Source organism: Canis lupus, chromosome 26 (assembly GCF_011100685.1).
Source record: "Canis lupus familiaris isolate Mischka breed German Shepherd chromosome 26, alternate assembly UU_Cfam_GSD_1.0, whole genome shotgun sequence".
Taxonomy (NCBI): Eukaryota; Metazoa; Chordata; class Mammalia; order Carnivora; family Canidae; genus Canis; species Canis lupus.
Genome location: NC_049247.1, coordinates 26537718 through 26558465, shown reverse-complemented (window position 1 = coordinate 26558465; position 20748 = coordinate 26537718). Strand labels below are relative to the sequence as shown.

The window sequence follows — 20748 nt, the reverse complement described above, 5'->3', positions numbered from 1 at the left end:
AAAATTTTAAAAATTTTAAAAATACAGTAATAGATGCTTCTTAAACACTAACTTCCATAAATATCTCTCGGAATACTTGTTAAATATTCATCTATGAATGTGTCCTGTGCACCTACCAGCCCTTCAAACCAGTTCCACTGTCCTCTGATCAGTGATGCTTGACATGATACACGCTTGACTTTCACCTTTTGTGGTAACTTCTCTGGTGACACATTAATTGGCTATTTGTGCACATGGTTGTCCTTTAGATAGGGAAGCATCACTTCAGAGAATGAGTCTAGAGTAATGGTGTGCAGTGTGTACGAATCATGGTATATAGAGAACAGACATGGGGGTGTGGACAGGGCCCTGGTGAGCTGGTGAAACCCCCTGGGCTTCCAGGGCTTTGATCCCAGATGGGGTGTGTGCCTGTGAACAACAGAGGGAGGTGTGGGCCTGTGGGCCCTACATAACTGTTCAGTGAGGACCCTTCAATCAATGAAGCCTGGGTCTGTATGCTGGGCCCTCTGCTCATTGATGGGGACTCAACAGCTGTGAACTCTCAGGTCTGGAGGAGTCCCCTGAGCAGGGACTGCATGTGGTCTCATTAGATGTTTTCTCCAGGGATCTCCCGAGGGGGGGGAAGCCAACTCCCAACCTCCACAATGTGGCGTGAGCTGAGCTTCAGCACCAGGGCTCAGGGAGGGGCTGGGAAATCACTAGATGGACTTCATTTGCAAGGAACCCCTCTGGTAGAAAATAATGGGGGTAAAAGGAGGCATCTGCGGAAGCCCACATGGTGTGGGGACGGTCACTATATCCTGGACTCCTGTCTCCTGATGTCCTTCTCTCAGTGCACAGGTACAGACAGGCCTCACATACCAGGTCCCAGTTCCTAGGCTCCATCAGCCTCTCTGGCTCATCTACTGGGAAGTTTTCTCTGGTCTTTGCTCCATTACCCATCAGTGTCTGTGTTTGCAGGTCCCTGTCCCAGCCTTTGCTGATCCAGCGCCCTCCCTCTCTGCATCTCCTGGAACAACAGTCAGACTCACCTGCACCCAGAGCAGTGGCCCCTGTGTTGGCAGCTACTACATACACTGGTTCCAGTGGAAGCCATGGAGCCCTCCCTGGTATCTTCTGTACTACTAATCAGACTCAGATGAGCACCAGGGCTCTGGGGTCCCCAGCCGCTTCTCCTGATCCAAGGATGCCTCAGCCAGAGCAGGGCTCCCTCATCTCTGGACTGCAGCCTGAGGACTAGACTGACCTTCACTGTCTAATCAGAAACAATAATGTTTCTCAGTGTCACTGGCAGATCAGGACATGGGACAAAATCCTTCATCTCTTCAGATTCTTCTTCATGAAAATTTAAACTTGTAGAATAAGTTGTAGATATATACTGTGTACTTACAAGTGCCACCTGGTTCATAATGGGTTTATTCTCAGTTATCTCATCAGTGTCTCTATGTCTTCAGAAAAAACATAAAACAAAAATAAAACAAAACACTTATATGTTGTAACATTCATGTTACCTGGGTTTCCAAATGTCATAAAACCGGATTCTCTGCTGGTAAGTGTTTTTCTCCTGAAATGAGGACAAAAAGCCTTTCTTTGACTTTATCCCTCTCAGAGGTCTTGGACCATCTAAGCAGAGGGTGCAGTCCTCCCCAGCATGGATTCAGCACCTCCAGGGCTCAGAGCAGAGCCTTCCCTTCCCTCCCAGGCTCCAGTGCTCAGAAGTGGCCAAGGTTCACTGTGTCTTAGGCCTGAGCACTAGGATTTGAGATGCTGTGTGAGGACACACGCCCTGGGAAATTCCGTTCTCAGAGCTGGACAGGATCATTTGCTCATCACCTGAGGCTTCCATTGTGCAGTGGAAGAGAAGGGTTCAGGCAAAGAGGGAATTTGGGACCATGAACCATTTTATGGGATATGAGATTTGGGGGATGTTGCACCATTACTGGGAAAATGCTCAGTGTGCATTAGTGAAGTTGGGTGATGTGGGTGCGTGAATGAGACTCTGCTATAGCTGCCAACAGGTTAATGGGGACTCCTTTGAGTGGGTGTCCTAAGCCCAAGAGTACTGACTCTGTCTCCCTCTTTCCTTAGTCCCATTGTAGCTTTTCCATAATCCAGGATGTGGGGGCTGTGGACATCAAGAATAAGAACTCTCCCATATGTACATGTGTCCCTCCCCTAGGGAACCTCTTGTTGAGCCCAGATCCAAGGCTACCTTCTCTTGCACAAGAACACTAGAAATACAAGGGTTACCCTGGCATTGGTACCATAGCTCCCAGGCATACATCCTACATTGTGACCCAGAACCACATTGAGAGACCAGCCAGGGGTTCAAGCCTGATTTTCCAGATCCAGGTGTGTTGACAAAAACACCTTTGACCAACTTGGGCTGCCCCCTGAGGAGAGATTGGTCATCATTGCTGTAGAGCAGCATACTACCATTATCACACAGAGAACTTCTGTTTCCTGGGGACGTGTATTAACGAGTATCCTCCATGTCTTACTTCATCACTCCCCTGTCCTTCCTGAGAGCAACACAGGCTCAGAATCAGGGTACGAAAACTTTGTATCTTGCAAGAAAGAGAATGATTGATAGTCCAGTCTTTTTTAAATATAAAAGGTCAATGAAAATACCTCCTTTTGAAGATTTTCATCTTCCAATGAAAAAATAGTTACATGGATTTCAGAACCGATATGAGCCCCACTGTTGCTGGGCTGGAATGTGAAGAAGGGCAGTTGTGTGACCCAGGAGAACCATGTGGCCCTCTGCTCAGGCCCTGCATATCCCCTGATGCCCTGCTAAGAATTTAGTAGAATTCCCTGAGTCCTGGAATCTTGGTGATATTGATTTTCTCTCTTTCTTTCATATTGGAGCTTTGCAAGCTCCAGAATTCATGGGTGCTTGGTCATGTTTTCCCAGTGAGCAGATGTGAACAGACCCCTCACAAAATTGTACACAGAGAACTATTGCACATGTGTAAAGATTTCTCACATGATGTTTCACAGGAGTATTACACACTGAAGCAGTGAGGTAGCACCAGACTCCCATCAGCATGACGAAAATTCAATACAACATCAATATCAGATGGTGCCCAGGTTGTAGGGCAGCAGGAACTCTCCTTCACTCCTTGGTGGGGGGATGCCAAATGCCCCAAACACTTTGGAAGATGCCTGGGCAGTTTCTTGCAGAGCTAAACAAAATCTTGAAGATATAATAAAAATCCATGCTCCTTGGTAATTCTATAAATCAGTTACTTGTGTTCACCCAAAATATGTGCCTAAATATTTATTCTTATTTTATTGATGAGTGCCAATAAAAATCCATGCTCCTTGGTAATTCTATAAATTAATTACTTGTGTTCACCCAAAATATGTCCCTAAATATTTATTCTTAGTTTATTGATGATTGCCAAGCCTAGAAAACAACAAATATGCCCTGAAAATGGTAAATGGTTAAAAAAATTCTAGTATGTCCATACATGGAATGTGACTCAACAATTCAAATACATAAATTTTCAGGGCAGAAGAAGACATGGGGGAGATTTCCATGTATATTTCTCAGTAAAAGAAGCCAATCTGAAGAGACTAGATCAGTGAGCATGGAGAAATGGGGGGCAGGAGCCCTGGACACCGGCTCGGCCCAAGGTCCACATGTCTCCTGCAACCACCAGAGAGCAGTGGTGCTCCCTTGTACATCCCCTGAGAGTGTCTGTCTCTGGGCCTTTTGCAGGTGCTTCTGTGTCACTCCTGGGTGAAACCTTACCCCCGAATCCTATACTCTCTTTTGCTCAGCTGGAGCCCTGGCTAAAGTCAAAGGAAGAGCTTGAAAAACCTTAGGAAAGAGGAAAGTTTGCATGAGAACCCTCCCTTCCAAACGTATTAGGGGAGCACAAAAAATGGGTTGGTAGGCCAGGTTTGGATGTGGGGCTCAGGATCCAGAGTTGGGCTGTCTCTACCCTGTTCCTCACACTCCTCCCTCACTGCATAGGTAATTTCCACATATCCTGGGCAACACAATTATACCCCGAGAAGGTCCACTGAGTCGAATAACAAAGTCTCCATTACTATGATTTTGTTCTAAGTCCTTCTTATTTCATTCCCAGGATAGAGGACAGATGAGATAAACGGACAGATTTATGACACCCAACAAAACCTGGGCTTCTGATTGTTGCAAGGTCTCCTCTCAAGTGAGTCCTCACCACCAGAAACAAATCCCCCTCAGGGAAATGATCTTTCAGGCCCCTGACTTTTTTTTCTAGGATCAGCTCCAGGGAGAATAATCCATCAGAAGTCACAAGAAGAAAAGGAGGAAAGTGTCTTCTTCTCTCTCTTCTCTGTACAATATCCTTGACTCTGCAGTTTCTGGATTTCTCTGTGCTTCCAGAATTCAGAGTAAGCCTGTGCTCACCCACCATCCTCAAGGTCACCATCTCCAGAATGCAGATTCCAAGTCACCAGGAAACACCAGCAACATCCTTTATAACTGGGGTCCTGTAAGTGGGGCAGCCAGGACTGGCCCAGAACACCTGCTTTCCTGGGACAAGGCTGATTCTCAGGAATCCCAAAGGCATCTCTGTCCCTATGGGCAAATCATCCCCTGACCATCCCTGGGCTCCAGTCAGCACCTGAGGCTGATCAGTACATTGATTCTGGGAGCCCAGCGTCAGTACTATTCTCACGGTTCTCAAAGTCCATGGTGACGTGGAACACACCCTCCCTGTACTCTCAGGGCTGGACTGTCACACCCTGAGTCACCCCCCCTGACACCTCCAAAGAGGCTGGATCTCTGTGGAGAAAACTCCTTTCGCAACTCAGGACCACATGATCTCCCTTATCTCCACATCTCCACCAGAAACATCTGGGACCTTTGACAAAAACTTTGGGGTGCAGCTGGCCTTGATATTGGAAATCCCTTCTTTTAGTTGCGGGTGGCTGGATGAGCAAGAAATCTGTCCTGAACATAATGGGTACCAGGCAGAGGGACTATAGCTGTGTCCACCCCAGAGTCAAGTCTGACCTCAGATTGCTCTGCCCTGGAAGCTCTGTGTGTGTTTGGTGACTCCATGGCTGACACGGCTCTGAACTTTGTAGTCATAGGCTCTCCTTCAGTTTCCTTAGCCATCACTTTGGACTTCTCTGCTTGTAGAAATAAAAACACAATATTAAACTTATGACCAAAAATCAGAAAGATGATTTTATAAAAATGTTGTAGACTCCTTTTCAAGCAAGAACAGAAGGCCTTCCTTTACAGTTGTTGCATCCAATTCCTTAACCAGACTTTTCGTCCATATTCTCTCTGCACTAAGCACAGATCTGGGAAAGGTGTTTAGTGATTCCACCTGCAGCCTCACAGTGACTTCGCCACTGAGTTTATTTATTTGTTTATTTATTTTAAAGATTTTATTTATTTATTCATGATAGTCACAGAGAGAGAAAGAGAGAGGCAGAGACACAGTCAGAGGGAGAAGCAGGCTCCATGCACCGGGAGCCCGATGTGGGACTCAATCCTGGGTCTCCAGGATCTCGCCCTGGGCCAAAGGCAGGCGCCAAACCGCTGCGCCACCAGGGATCCCTGCCACTGAGTTTAAATCAATCTCCCTGAGAGGCATATTGTGTGAAGGAGCCCACATCCCTTTTAAATGCCCAGTTGACTGAGGGGTGACTCACACATCACTCTTTTTCCTTGGTCTCTGTCACAGCAAGTTCAGCAGTCACTCCTGTCTGACAAGAACTTCCAGCATCTTTGCCCCTTGTGCTATGATGTCAGCGACACTCGCAACCTCACCTGTCTGGGCTCCTGCAGTCTTCTGACCATGTGCTAGGAAGACAGTCCCTAGGAGGGAGTCCCTGCCCACTGTGTGTGGGAAACTACGGTGACAACCAAGTGCAAGTAGAGACAGATGACAAAGATTCTCAGTATATTATCTACTAGGAATGAATTCAAAGGCTTCTACACAAAATGTGGACAGATTATTCCATCTCCTCATTGATATACAAACCTCCGAGGAAGGAATCCTCTAGAACTCAGGGAGGAGTCACATAACAGGAGAGAACACAGCATCTCACACGGAAGGTTCCAAATGTCCATAGAGACCCGTCACTGCTCTGGACTTGATCCTGATCCAAGAATAGTTTGCATAGAGACACCACCTCAGTTCTGAGTGAAAAACACCCAAGAAGCTATGGACACATTTACCCATGAGAAGTCTAAGTAAAGCAGAAAGTTTGTCCTCTGGAAATGGGAGGTTACATAAGGGGATTCTGGACCTGGCCCTAAAGCAGTGGACAGAGCAGTGAGGAGGCACCCTTTGCTTTAGATGGACTCTGATCACCAAGTCACCCAATAGTACATCTGGGATTGGACACCAGGGGCTGATGGGGTCCACTTCTGAAGAGTCAGGGTGATTATAGCTGGGACCTGCCACCAGGCACTGCCTGTGCCCTCTGCTCAGGGATCACAGCTGGGACCTCCCTACCTCAGGTTTCTACACAGCACCTCCCCTTCCCTGCCCACACCCTTCACATCCCCAGGCTGGGGGACTTGACCCAGGGCCACTGAGGGACCAGAAAACTGGGGTCTCATTTGCATGGAAGGGCCCCTCCCTCTCCCAGAAGATGAAGAAGGGAAGGTAGAGATGAGGGGAGGCTCTGCTCAGCTGTGGGACCACAGAAGGCAGGATCAGTGAAGACCTCCACCATGGCCTGTTTCCCTCTGCTCTTCACCCTCCTTGCTCACTTCACAGGTGAATGGATGTGGAGTCCGTGAAGAGGGCCTGGGAGGATGTGTGCCATTCTTCATCCTTCTCTTGTCTCCAGATCCCAGCATCATCCTCTCTTCGTCTCTCCCCCTTACAGGGTCCTGGTCCCAGTCTGTGCTGACTCAACCGGCCTCTGTGTCTGGGGCCCTGGGCCAGAGGTCACCATCTCCTGCACTAGGAGCAGCTCCAATGTTGGTTATAGCAGTTATGTGGGCTGGTACCAGCAGCTCCCAGGAACAGGCCCCAAAACCATCATCTATAATACCAATACTCGACCCTCTGGGGTTCCTGATCGATTCTCTGGCTCCAAATCAGGCAGCACAGCCACCCTTACCATTGCTGGACTCCAGGCTGAGGACGAGGCTGATTATTACTGCTCATCCTATGACAGCAGTCTCAAAGCTCCCAGGGAGCTCCAGGCTTTGGGGGAAGTGAGACAAAAACCTACTTACCCATCTCCAAAGTGAGTGAGCGCCCCAGCAGCTGCCTGCTTAGGCTCCCCCTAGGTTTCTGCTTATTCTTTAGTGGATGCTCAGGTCCAGGTGCATCCTGGGGTGCCTCCTGGGAATGGAGTCTCCTTCATCGTCTCTGACCTCAGAGTCACTCAGATTAGCCCCTTTTGTACACAACGAGTCTTAAACAATACTGAAAGTTTTGTCCTCATGAGCTGGGCCAGCTTCTTCTAGACTAGTGAGCATTCACTTATCATCTACTGATGTTTCAGTAAATGAAACACTCATAAGTCATGAGGCTGTCATGGTCCTTCAGTCCGTCCCTGCTCTGCTGATGCACGTGTCAGCGCTCTGTGCAGCTGGGATCATTATTCCCTTAGCTTCAACCAGATGACTAGTTCTCATTATTTGATGTTGTATTGAACACATAAATCAATGCCATACTGAAAATTATATAAAGTAAAAAAAATCTTTCTAGAGAATAATCCTGATGTGATTGTTTATGGAAATTTTTTATTTTTATTTTTTATTCAAGAGAGACAGAGAGAGAGAGAGAGAGAGAGAGAGAGAGAGAGGCAGAGACACAGGCAGAGGGAGAAGCAGGCTCTGTGCAGGGAACTCAACATGGGACTCAATCTCAGGACTCCAGGATAATGCCCTGGGCCTAAGGCAGGTGCTAAACCGCTGAGCCACCTGAGGATCCCCTAATGACATATTTCATAGGGAAGAAGAACATATAACAGGCTACATTCTACATCATGGGAATTTCATTGTATTTTGGAAGAGGCGGGAATCTAGAGGTGGTAAGGAGGCGAGCGATTGACAGCAGGTGGAGGAAGGGGGAGGGTGAGTGTGTGAGGTGACTGTATTCATGATGATGTTACTCTCCTATGCGGCCCTCTGACAGTGGCCACACCACACTGCTGTGCTGTCACAGCTCAGTAAACTGTACCCCAGAACGACAGCACCTTCGTGCAGGCAAAGAATGTCATCTAGGAGTCTGAGGGCTGTGATGGGGCACAGGGTGACATCATCCCATCCACTGATCTAAGGAGGTGTGACCCTGTGTCCCTGAATGGGGAAGTCAGGAAGGAGGGGACCTGAGGATGATGGAACAGACTGTTTGAAAAGAGATCAAAGATACTGCACATCAGCCCCATAGTACAGATGACAGTTTTTGTCCTCTGGGCTGAGGGTCAGTCATTGTGATGTGTCGGAGACTTTCCTGGGATTGAACCACAACCTCCATGGTCACAGGTGGTGGGAGCCAGCGTTGTCCCTTCAGGAACAGAAGATCCTGTGTTGTGAGGGTCTCAGCCTCTCCAAAACTAATATCAAGATCGCACCTGCCCTCACCTGCCCTTGTGATTCTGGTGACAGCTGCAGGAGGTCCTTCAGCTACAATGCAGGAAAGTTGTAAAAGTGAGGGTTGACTAATTATGAACCTGTAAATTACAGAACACACTTGGGGCAACAAACAGAGGTCATCATAGAGACAGAGTGAGCCTGTGGCCTCCCCACCAGGAGTGTGGACAAAGGCCCAGCTGACAGAGGAAGGGGCTGGGATCAGAGACAAAGACATAGAGAGACAGAGAGAGACCAGGCTTTGGTGACAGACACTGGAGTCCATGGAGCCAGCATCATTGATGTCTTGGTCCACATGCTTCCTGCCCTGGGGAAGGACGGGCTGACCCCATGCCTCACTCTCTCTAATCCTAGAGAAAAGAGGGGCAGTGGGGACACATGGAGACACTCCCTAGGGAGGAGCCACAGTAGGGGTTTCTGAACCATTTGGGGCCATGAGGTGCAGCCTTCGGAGGGCTGGTAGTGTCCTGGATGTGGCCTGTCTTCCATGCCCAATAGGTAGGGGACCCAGAGCACTGGAGTCCATGGAGCTCTGCTCTGGGGTTCTGTTCATTCATCTCATTTAGAGCAAACAGAGCTGGGGCAGCAGGAGACTGGGTGCCTGTCCCTGGGGCCCACGGCACGCTTGCAGCTGGGAAGGCAGCCCCTGCATGTGTCTAGGTCCAGGGCCCACCCGCTCTCAGCCCTAGGCTCCAAGACCTTAGGGGAATCCACCCAGGCCCTTCGATGACATCAGGAAGAGGAAGTGGGAGTGAGGAGCTGTGACCAGAATGCAGTACTCCTCCCCCAGGGGGATGAAGGGATGAGAGAGACCCCCAGCTCTGCCTCCCTGTGGCTGGGGTCCTGGGGGTGTGCCGGTGGGTGCAGAGGTTGGGGTTGGTCTCCATCCCCACTTCTTCATGACACCTGATGTCCAGGCACTGCAACCTGACCTTGGACATTCAGCTTGTGTTCCTCCATGACTCCTCCTCCCCCTGGGGTTTGAAGGTCTGCAAACATCCCTCCCAACACACACTCACTGTCTTCAGTCCTCCCTGAACATTCTCTTGAGGGACATGAAGAGGGGCAGGTCTCACCTCATCGGACACATGGCTCACCCCTGAGGGCTCACAACAGACAGGAGGACTCACTACCCCATATGCTCCAGGGATGTTGCAGGGAAAGCCCCGGAAGTCAACCTGGTTTGAGGGATCAGGCCTGCAGGACTCCTGTCCCCCATCTTGCACTGGGGGAGAGGATCCAGGGACCCTACTCAGTTTCCTGCCCCCCTACATGACCACACCCACCCGGAGGTCTGCTCACTGGGCCTCCACAACCTGTCTATGTCTCTCCTCCTTGTAAGGTCCCGGGCCCAGTCTATGCTGACTCACCCTGGCCAGAGGATCACCCTCTCCTGACCTGGAAGAGTCCCAGTATTGGTGATTATGGTGTGAAATGGTACAGGCAGCTAGCAAGAACAGACCCCAGACTCCTCATTTATAGCAATAGCAATCGATCCTTGAGTCCCCAATCAATTTTCCGCCTCTGGTTTTGACATTACTGGCTCCTTGACCACCTCCAGGCTCCAGACTGAAAAATAGGCTGATTACTAGTGCTTATACAGTGATCCAGGCTTGTGGGGCTGTTAGAGAAAACCTGGTATTCCCACAGCAGTGGGGCTCCATGTGCTGTCCAGACTTCCTGGCCAAGTCAGCTGTTTCCTTTCTATTTGGCTGAACTCCAGATCTGAGGCTCACCGCAGAGAATTTTGCATTCAGTTCTGTCCCCATTGCTTAAAATCTATCTCCCAACCCTGTCTTTGGCAGCAACATATGGGGAATTTTATAAAAATGAATTGAAATTCCTGGTGCCAGGGACTGTCTAGACAGTGGACAGAGTCCAGGATGGTTAAAAGAAGAACCAGGGGCACAGAATTAAGCTGCATCTGAGTCAAGACACGTCAGGAATGTCCAATATGCGTCCTGAGACCGACAGTTCCTATCAATAGGCCCACAGATTCTCATCTACTATGATAGTTAGACCCTAGGAGCACCTGGTTAACAGGAACTCTCGCTCTCTGGCCATCTGTGGGCTGAGGACAGAAGATGAAGGGGCCCCCCAGTAAAGCTCCTGTGATAGCATCTCAGGGGTCATGCAGATTCCCTGGCTTGTCAGAACTGAGATCAGAACCCTTTTATCGGGAACCCTGGGTGGCACAGCGGTTTGGCGCCTGCCTTTGGCCCAGGGCGCGATCCTGGAGACCCGGGATCGAATCCCACGTCGGGCTCCCGGTGCATGGAGCCTGCTTCTCCCTCTGCCTATGTCTCTGCCTCTCTCTGTCTCTCTCTCTGTGTGACTATCATAAATAAATAAAACTTAAAAAAAAAAGAACCCTTTTATCAACTGCCAGAATGGGTCTCCAGGTGTTGGTGATGCTCAGCCTGTGACTTCTGCTTCTGATGCTCTTGCTACTGCCACCATCACGTCTTTCTAAGGACACCAATGTGGGAATGAAGGCTCCTCCTTCCCTCACTTCCCCCAGAACTCATAGCAGCTCCTACCTAGACAAGGGGTCTCAGAAGACACAGAAGGGCTATGTCTCCCATTTGGTTGGGACACAGAATCTCTTTGACGTCAATTCAGAGACAAGGGAGTGGTAAGCCCACTGTGTTCATCTCTCACCTGACATCTGAGGAATCTGGGGTTCCTATGCTTGGTCATTTACCTATTTGTTCAAGTTTCAATGCTATGCTATCCTCTCATTAGTCTTCAGGGGAATGCCTATTTTTTGTATTTCTGCTTCTTATGCTCCTGCTACTGATGCCATGGACCAACGTCCATCCAGGGGAACCACATGCAAAAGAGGCTCCTCCTGCCCCTTCTGTCCTCAAGGCTACTCAGAGCAGCCAATTTGTAGACAAAGACGCTTCATGAAAACAAAAATTTCTTGTCTTTATCAGCTGGGGAACACTAACTTCTATGCTGATTTATATTCATTTTTTTCTTTGTGATTTGAATTAAATGAAAGAAATTATTCTGCACTTGAAAATATCATGGGACCTCAGCTGTACCCATGAAGTGCTTGAAGACTAAGTCAGCCCTTATTTTAATCTGATATTATTATCTACATGAGTATAACTGGCATTGACCAATTTCTAATCTTGGGGTGTTTTCTAAATAGATGCCAGTGTAAAATTAAATATTTGCCACAGGAAACCTCCATGTGAGCAATTACAGCAGATTCATTGACAATCATTAAAAACTGCAAGTGCCTAGAAATCCACATGTGGATATTAATTCCAAGTTTGTATCTAATAACAAAAACCTGGGACTGACTAAGATGTTACCCAGGAAGGGGCCCACGTATAAAACATGATACGTTCATAGTAGGATCACAGTGTAATCACATTTTAGAAAAGGCAAATCTTCCAAGAGAAGGCAGACACCTGCTGTCCCTGGGGTCTACGGAGGAAAAGGGGTTGAACGTGTGGACAGTCATCTTCTTATGGCAGGCCCGTCAGACCACTACATTTATCCTTCTGCGAATTTTTTATTCTCAAGCTTAAGCACACACAGAAAGTCTTTAGTAAGAATGGTGTCACCCACACTGACGATGATATTTTAGCGGAATTCATATGTTTTCCCTTCCCTCTGAGTCCCGGGCCTGTTCACAACATCCCCACACCTACCACAGCTGCCTTTCCTGACTGGCATGTTTCCAAACCAAATCCATGGGTCTCCCCGCATTGGAAACTGAGACTAGCAGCTCTGAAGAGGACAGGAATGTATACAGAAAGCAGCCCTGGGCTCTGGCTAAAAGGCAGGAGCCCTTCCATGTCGAGTGGACACATTCCTGCCATCAGGGGGCAGTATGGGTTTGGGAGGCTCAAGATCCTGGAGATGCTGGCAATATCCCCACAGGCCTGTGAGGGTCAGGATCCTGCTCAGATCTGTTAGGTGTGTGATCTGATGACATCTGTAATCAGTTATGTCTGCTGCCCTGGCTGGAGCACAGGGACAGTGAGTAGGAACCACTGCCCTGCCTGCAGAGTGTCCACAGTCACAAATGCCACCTGTGGGGTTCCACATCAGGCCTGTCTTGAGAGGCACAGAGAAGGGGGTCTCCTCTGTGACCAGCAGTGTCTCCTCTCCCTGAGGAGGGCAACTCTCCACATGAAGAGCTAGTTATATGGAGTGAATCTTGGGAAGAACTGAGCCTTCATGGGGCAGAACTGGGTCTTCTGTTCCCCTTCTCAATCCAGAGCCAAGGATAGGGACTGGACCAAGGGAGGCACACCGCAAGTGTCTGTTGAGTCTGAGCTGAAGGACTCTTCCATGGAAGATGAGATCTGGGACAGGGCGTTGGGCAGACTCCAGGGTAGTAGATTCAGGGGCTTCATTCCATGGTGGGACACAGAGGGGCAGGAGTCCTGAGGGGACACCTGAGAAATCAGAAGTGGGGCCTGAGGACTTTCAAGCACTTGCAGGTGAGCTCCATAAACAGGCTTTGGTGCAGGCACCTGGGGAGGCTGTGTCTGCGTGTGAAAGATAAAGTCCGTGTGCAGTCATGAGGGAGAAGCACAGGCCGCGAATCTGAGAGAACTGACTTCTCAGTCTGCACCTCCACTCTTGTTAAATACCAACCTTGGAGGAAACAGATGGGTACGAAGGTGCCAGCCCATCTCAAAACTGTGCAGAGGGTATAAGACCTGGGATCCAAGGTTCGGGTGGGGCCTGAAGGACCAAGATCTGGTGTCTCCACCATGGACTGGATCCTGCCTCCCTCCTCCATGTAGTCACAGGTCAAGTGAGGAGAGTGGTCACTGTCCCCCAAGAACTGGCATCTTCCAGGCCTTACCCTTGTACCATCCCTTCCAGCAGTTTTCACCTGCCTCTTAAATGGAGCCCTAAAAAGAAATAATTTCCTTTTAAGATATTGTTTATTTATTTGGAGAGAGATGAAGAGAAGGGAGAGGGCATAGCAGAATCCTTGTTCAGTGGGGAGCCAAACACAGGACTCCATCCCAGTACACCAGGGTCATGATTTGAGCTGAAAGATGATTAACCAATTGATCCACCCAGGCACCACCTAATTATAAATTTCTAAATACAGATTAAAAATGAGAAAATTGGGGATCCCTGGGTGGCTCAGCAGTTTAGCACCTGCCTTCAGCCCAGGGTGAAATCATGGAGTCCTGGGATCAAGTGCCGCATCAGGCTCCCTGCATGGAGCCTGATTCTCCCTCTGCCTGTGTCACTGTCTCTGTGTGTGTGTGTGTGTTGTGCGTGTGTGTGAGTGATAAATAAATAAATAAGATCTTTAATAAATACATTAAAATACTTAAATAAATAAAATGAGGAATTGGTGGACAGGACACAGGATGAACTCCGCATTGCCAGTTGCTGGGAAATATTGTAAAAACTTGTAATCACAGACTGATCCAGAAGCTGGACTCAGGCACTCTGAGGCCATTCAACTCTGTCCTTGTTTGTGGATTGTGGGTTCTGCTTGACTTAGCTGCTCCCAGAGTGTGCTCCAAGAATATATCCTTGACATAGTGATGTGGTGTTGATGTGGTGTACACAGGCCTCAACATAGTAAAGGCATCTTCATAAACATAAGACTTAGTGGATGTGTGTGAAGATCTATTTGTCTTGCTGCTGACCAACACAAGCGTTGTATGCAGTCCTCCTTTGCTTATTAGTCATCTGCTGACCTGGAGTAGCCTTCCACTTTCTCCTGTCTCTGTTCCCTGTGAGGACAGGATCCCATTTCTGCTCATATCTGGGAAGCACCCTAGAGCGTTGGAAACCCACACCAGGTGAGCAGGGCTGGACACCTGCATCAGGCACCTGGAATGGAGCAGGGATGTGTGAAGGCAAAAGGCAAGCTGCAGAGAGAGCATGGTGGACGTTATTGTTGATGTTCCGTAGGAGGTGAGGGGTTCTAAGCAGTCAGTAGGCTCAGATACCCAGGATGATCACTGGTCGGGTAATACCAACCACGTGGAGAGGTTTCTCTGTGACTGTCTTTGCTGTGTGTCCCACATTTGAATTTTTTCCTTTTGTGTATATGTGTTATTACTGTATCCACGAAGCTCAAAACCTAGCCTGACACCAAGGACGAATTCAACACCAGTTTCTTGAATGAATGTGTGAATTCACTGGAATAGGATTCCCATGAAGAGTAATAGATCACTTGATGGGATGAGCACTGGGTGTTATACTTTATGTTGGCAAGCGAACTTCAATTAAAAAAAAAACAATAGATCTAAGGCAAAGACAATGACGTTTTCTTGTGGAACATTTCATATTAAGAGGGCTGAATTGATCAAAGAGGAGTTGGGAACTAAGCACTTGATATTAGGACAGAACAAGAGAAAAACACAGACTTCAATCTTGGTGAAGGTGACAGTCCATGGACTGGATTCAATTGGTTCCTGCAGGGAAGAAGAAAGGACATGATTAGCCTCCAGCTACTGGTGGAAGAAACCGGAGGGAGGAGCGGGATCATAGAGCATATTCTGAGCACAGAAGACAATGTACTTGAGCAAATGAACTAACATACAGGTCAGGTGTATGACCATCTGCTAACAATTCACCAAATCAAGTACCAGAAAAATTATCATTTGCCTACATAAGCATGGAATTGGTAAAAATACAACATAGGATCAAAAAATTGTAATATTTACTTCCTCATCCCCATCCATGCCACCCATTTGCCATGGTGGCAAATCTATCGAATAATGTTGGTGCAGGAGTTCGGTGTTCACTGAAAAGAAGTTTCTTCACATGGGGGAGGCAAAGATAGAAGCCCAGATATAAATCTCTGAGAATTGATTCCCCTATTTCTCTGTATTTTTTGACAGTGTGGCATGCTGTAAATGTAGAATCTGCAAAATGACATACATCATGCTTGTGTCATGGTAGCCTTTAGAGCAGTCTTTCCTTAAGATTTTATTTATTCATTCATGAGAGACACAATGAGAGAGACAGAGACATAGGGAGAGAGGGAAGCAGGCTCCCTGGGGGGGAGGCCCATGTTGGACTCAATCCCAGGACACCAGGATCACCCCCTGAGCCAAAGACAGACACTCAACTGCTGAGCTACCCAGGCGTCCCAGGCAATCTTTCTCTTATGACAACATGAAGTAGTGCAACACAAGGCAATTTATAGCACAGTATGTAAAAACTTTTACCTGGAAGCAAAACTGATGAAAAACTAACAATGAACGTTTAACCAAAATCACAGACCAATGAAGTGGTTCTAAGTGTGTAGGGTCTTCTCTGGGATGAAAATAGTTGCCATTGATGTACATTCCTGAACCTACTGAGATTGGAACACCTCTCAAGAGTGAGATACAAAAGAATCAGGTACAATATATTAGAATTGCCATATCTAGAAATCAGATCAGAGATGTGTGAATAGACAGGGACCTGGCAAGTTGCAGAAACCAGCTGGACTCACGTCTTCAGGCCAGGGTGAGTGTGTGCTCTGCAACCCACAGGGGGTGCGGTGGGACTTCCCTGTGGTCCCGACTCCATTGCTTACTGAGGACCATAGACACTAAGGAGTCTGGTCCTGGGGGCTGGGCCCTGTGCTCCCTGCTGAGGACTCAGGCCTGGCAGAGATTTCTGAGGGATGTCCAGTGTATAATCCTCTACAATGCACATGACAGCTTCTACCCACAGCCTGGAAAGAGTGCTCCCTGGTCCTCAGTGCTGAGGGAACTTCTGGGAGAAGAGGACTCTCCAAACCAGATAGGAATCAGGTAAGAGGAAAGAAATCAGCCTCCTGCAAAGAACTGGCCATCTGTCAATGTGGACTCATCACTGCTCTGGACGTGATCCTCCTCTGTGTGGTTTTACAAGAGACCTCACCTCAGTCCTGTCCCATGAACAGCCCAAGGATCTGTGGACAGACTCACTATGTGGAGCATGAATAGGGTAAAAATGTGTCCTGTAGGGATGGGAGGCCACATAAGGGGACACCAGGCCTGGCCCTAAGGAACTTGACAGTGGACAGCGTAGTGAGGAGGCAGGAGTTATCCCTAATGGACTCGTGTCACCATGTCGTACAATGCTGCATCTAGGCCTGGACTCAGGGAGCACCCTTCACATGATTCTGAGGGATAAGGGTTAATCAGAGCAGAAAACTTGCCACCCACTACTGCCTGTGTCAGGGCTCATAGCTGGGACCTCTACACCCCTGTCCCATGCAGCCCCTCCCAGCCCTACCCCCTTAGTGTCCTCAGACAGAGGGACTAGGGTCTTATTTGCATGAAAGGCCCCTCCTTCTCTTGGAGGATGAATGGGACAAGGGACAGATTAGAGGAGGTCTGCTCAGCTGTGGGTCCCCAGAAGGCAGGATCAATCACTGATGACCTCCAACATGGCCTGGTGCCCTCTCCTCCACACACTCCTCACTCATTGCACAGGTGACTGGATAAGGGAAAGGGAAAGGGAAAGGGATCATGGGAGGGCACACGGGCTCTGATTTTTCCCCTTTTCTGTGGAAAAGAACATCACCCTCTCTGTGTCTCTCCCCCTTGCAGGGTCCTGGGCCCAGTCTGTGCTGACTCAGCCGACCTCAGTGTCGTGGTCCCTGGGCCAGAGGGTCACAATCTCATGCTCTAGAAGCACGAATAACATCGGTATTGTCGGGGCGAGCTGGTACCAACAGCTCCCAGGAAAGGCCCCTAAACTCCTCGTGGACAGTGATGGGGATCAACTGTCAGGGGTCCCTGACCGATTTTCTGGCTCCAAGTCTGGCAACTCAGCCAACCTGACCATCACTGGGCTCCAGGCTGAGGACAAGGCTGATTATTACTGCCAGTCCTTTGATCACACGCTTGGTGCTCGCACAGTGCTACGGGCCTGGGGGGAAGTGAGACACCAACCTGCCATCCCCAGTGTGACGGGGCTGCCGGTGCAGTCCTGAAAGTTTGGCCAAGTCAGTTCTTCTTTGTTTGTTTGATATAAACAGGCGTCTGAGACTCCCCTCAAGGAATTTGTCTACAATTCTTTCCACTTTCTCTTAAACTTCTTGAAGCCTGTCCTTGGGAGCAAGATATTGTATGATTTTCTTACATTGAGCACAGATTCCTGGGTGCCAAGGTCAGCTGCCCTGAGGACAGAGTCCATGACAGGTCAGGACAGAATCAGGGACCCTGAATCCAGCTCTGTCTGAGTCAGGACACATCAGGAGTGTCCAAAATGTGTCCTGCTACCCACAGCTCCATGAATGGGCAGTCAAATCCTCATGTATTATGATGGCTAGACCTTCTGTGGACCCTGGTCCATTTTCTGGCTCCATATCTGGCAGTTCTGGCTCTCTGACTATTGATGGTCTGAGCCTGGAGGATGAGGTCACGCTTCACTGCCTCTCCGGTGACAGCATTTCAAGGCTCACATAGAATCTCAGGTCCTTAAGAACGGAGACCAGAAACCCTTTGTCATCTGCTGGGAGGGGGAGCCCACGGCAGCTGCTCAGGCTCAGTGTGTGGCTCCTGTGTCTGCTGTTTCTGTTGCCAACATGAGTTTAGGTCTATGCAGGGCTGCCACCTGGGTCTCAGTGCTACACCTTTCCTTGTGTGCCCAAATATACTCACTGTAGCATTTTCTGAGAAAAGAGGCCTCAAAGGAAAAAAGAAAGGCCTCAAAGGACACAGAAAGGTCATCTCCCCCATCAGCTTGTGACACAGGGTCTCTTTCTACTGAAATACATGGACTGGGGGTGGCAGGGCCAGGGTGCTCATCTCCCACCTGACTTCTGGGGAATCCAGGATCTCTAATCTTGGTCATTTAGCTATTTCTGGAAGTTTCCAGATGCATGGAATCCTCTGGCACATCTTCAATGTGAATGCCTGTTCTTTTTGCTCATTGGGTGATTGCTTCTGTCAGTGATGCACCAATTCCAGAGTATCTATATCTGAATCATAGATCTGGATCTTCTGACGTAACTCCCTTTCCATTCCCAGCAATGCTGAAGCCTAACCAGGAATTTTTTCTTGCATTGTCTGACACTTGAAGAAACACGTTGAGTTTATTTATTTATTTATTTATTTTTTAAAGACTTTACTGATTTATTCTTGAGAGACACAGAGAGTGATAGAGGCAGAGACTCAGGCAGAGGGAGAAGCAGGTTCCATGCATGGAGCCCAATGTGGGACTCTATCCCGGGATTTCAGGATCATGCCCTGGGCCCAAGGCTGGAACTAAACCGCCGAGACACTCACCGTTCCCCAAGATGTTCAATTTAATGGTATTTAGGTCACATTTGCACATTCTGTAATGGTAGAAATGTCTTCCCACCACCACCCCATTAACTATTTTCCTTGGTGTGAGACTGAGTTACATGTCTGTGCAAGAAAGCGACTCATCATTGTAAAATTTCTCTGTTTCTATTCATGTGGTTTTTATGAGGACTTTGCTTTCACATTAGTCAAAATTTCTTTCAAGGTCTAGTGAGATCATGTAATTTTACTCTGTTCATTTATTAGTATGACTGTTCTTAGATCAATTATCTTTATGAAAACCCACTCCATATCTATAATAATCCACAATGGTTATAGGGTCTGATATATTAGTCTGATAACACATTCTCACTGTTCATAATTTATTTAGAACATTTGAAACAGTATTTCTTCTTTTTAGTTCACAATATTCCACAATCTTTCTTTTTCTGTATTTTATGTGTCATGTATATGTATCCCTATTGTCTTTATTTCCATAAGAGTTTAAATTTTCCAATGTTTTCAATGTTTAAAATATAAATGTCATATATATGACATTTATTTTAGAGAGACAGGGAAAGGAAGAGAATGAGTTGGGGAGAGGCAGGGGAAGAGGGAGTGAGGGAATCTCTAGCAGACTCCCCACTGAGTGCTGAATCTGACATGGTGAGACTCGATCCCATGACACTGAGGTCATAACCTGAGATAAAATCAAGATTCAGACACTCAAGCTCTTTCCTGGCTGGAACCATGAAGGGTGCAGAACAGCAGAAAAAGAGGGTTCCTGCTGTGCCAGAAACGCTTAAGAAAAAGTGAAGGAATTTTGCAGAGTTGAAGATCAAGTGTCTGAGAAAAAAGTTGCCCAAAAGATGCTTTGAAAGGTAAGGAGGAAGCTAATCTTTGAAAAGGCTAAGCATTAACACGAGGACTCCAGGCAGATGTACAGAATTGAGATGCAAATGGCGAGGATGGTGAGAAAAGCTGGCAACTTCTACGTGCCTGCAGAACCCAAATTGGCATTTGTCATCAGGATTGGAGGTATCAATGGTGTGAACCCAAAGGTTCCAAAGGTGTTACAGCTTCTTTGCCTCGCCAGGTCTTCAATGGCACCTTTGTTAAGCTCAACAGGGCTTCAGTTAACATGCTGAGGATTGTGGAACCATACACAGTAGGCTGTACCCAAACCTGAAGTCAGTGAATGAGTTGATCGACAAGCATGGTTATGGAAAGATCAACAAGAAGCGAAATGCCCTGACAGGTAACACATTGATTCCCCGATCTCATGGTAAATATGGCATCATCTGCATGGAGGATCTGATTCACACAATCTATAATGTTGGGAAATATTTCAAAGAAACAAACATCTTTTTATGGCCCTTCTAATTATCTTCTCCATGTGGCAGAATGAAGAAAAAGACCACTCATTTTGAAGAATTTGGAGATTCTGGAAACTAGGAAGACCAGATCAAATGGCTTATTAGAAGGATGAACTAAGGTATCTACCATGATTATTTTTGTAATCTGGCCAGTTAATAAATGACTGCTTTCAAATGGAAAAAAAAAAGAATAAGACAATCGTTGAGGCACCCGCACACCTGAAAAAGTATATATATACTAAAATCAAACTATGATCTCTGAAGGTTTGTTAGTTTCCTTTGTTGTTTTTGTTTGTTTGTTTTGTATTTTTTATTGGAATTCATTTACCCATCCTATAGTATAATAGCCAGTGCTCATCCCGTCAAGTGCCCCTTCAGTGCCCATCACCCAGACACCCCATCCCCCCATCCACCTCCCCTTCCACTACAACTTGTTCGTTTCCTAGAGTTAGGAGACTCTCATGATTTGTCACCCTTTCGAATATTTCCCATTCATTTTCTCTCCATTACCTTATAAACCCTTTCACTAGTGTTTATATTACCCGTATGAATGAGAACATACCCTGTTTGTCCTTCTCCGATTGAC

General features: G+C 47.7%; 2 pseudogenes and 1 gene segment (V, D, J or C); all 3 read left to right on the top strand.

Moving 5' to 3' along the window:
• The first annotated feature begins 285 nt into the window (after positions 1–285).
• On the top strand, positions 286–7222 carry LOC119877618 (annotated as a pseudogene).
• Positions 7223–16943: 9721 nt separating this feature from the next.
• On the top strand, positions 16944–17492 carry LOC119869145. The segment is given in 2 exon segments: positions 16944–16989; positions 17107–17492. Coding segments are annotated over 2 exon segments (432 nt in total).
• A 2044-nt stretch (positions 17493–19536) lies between these two features.
• Positions 19537–20280, top strand: LOC119869094 (annotated as a pseudogene).
• The last annotated feature ends 468 nt before the right edge of the window (positions 20281–20748 follow it).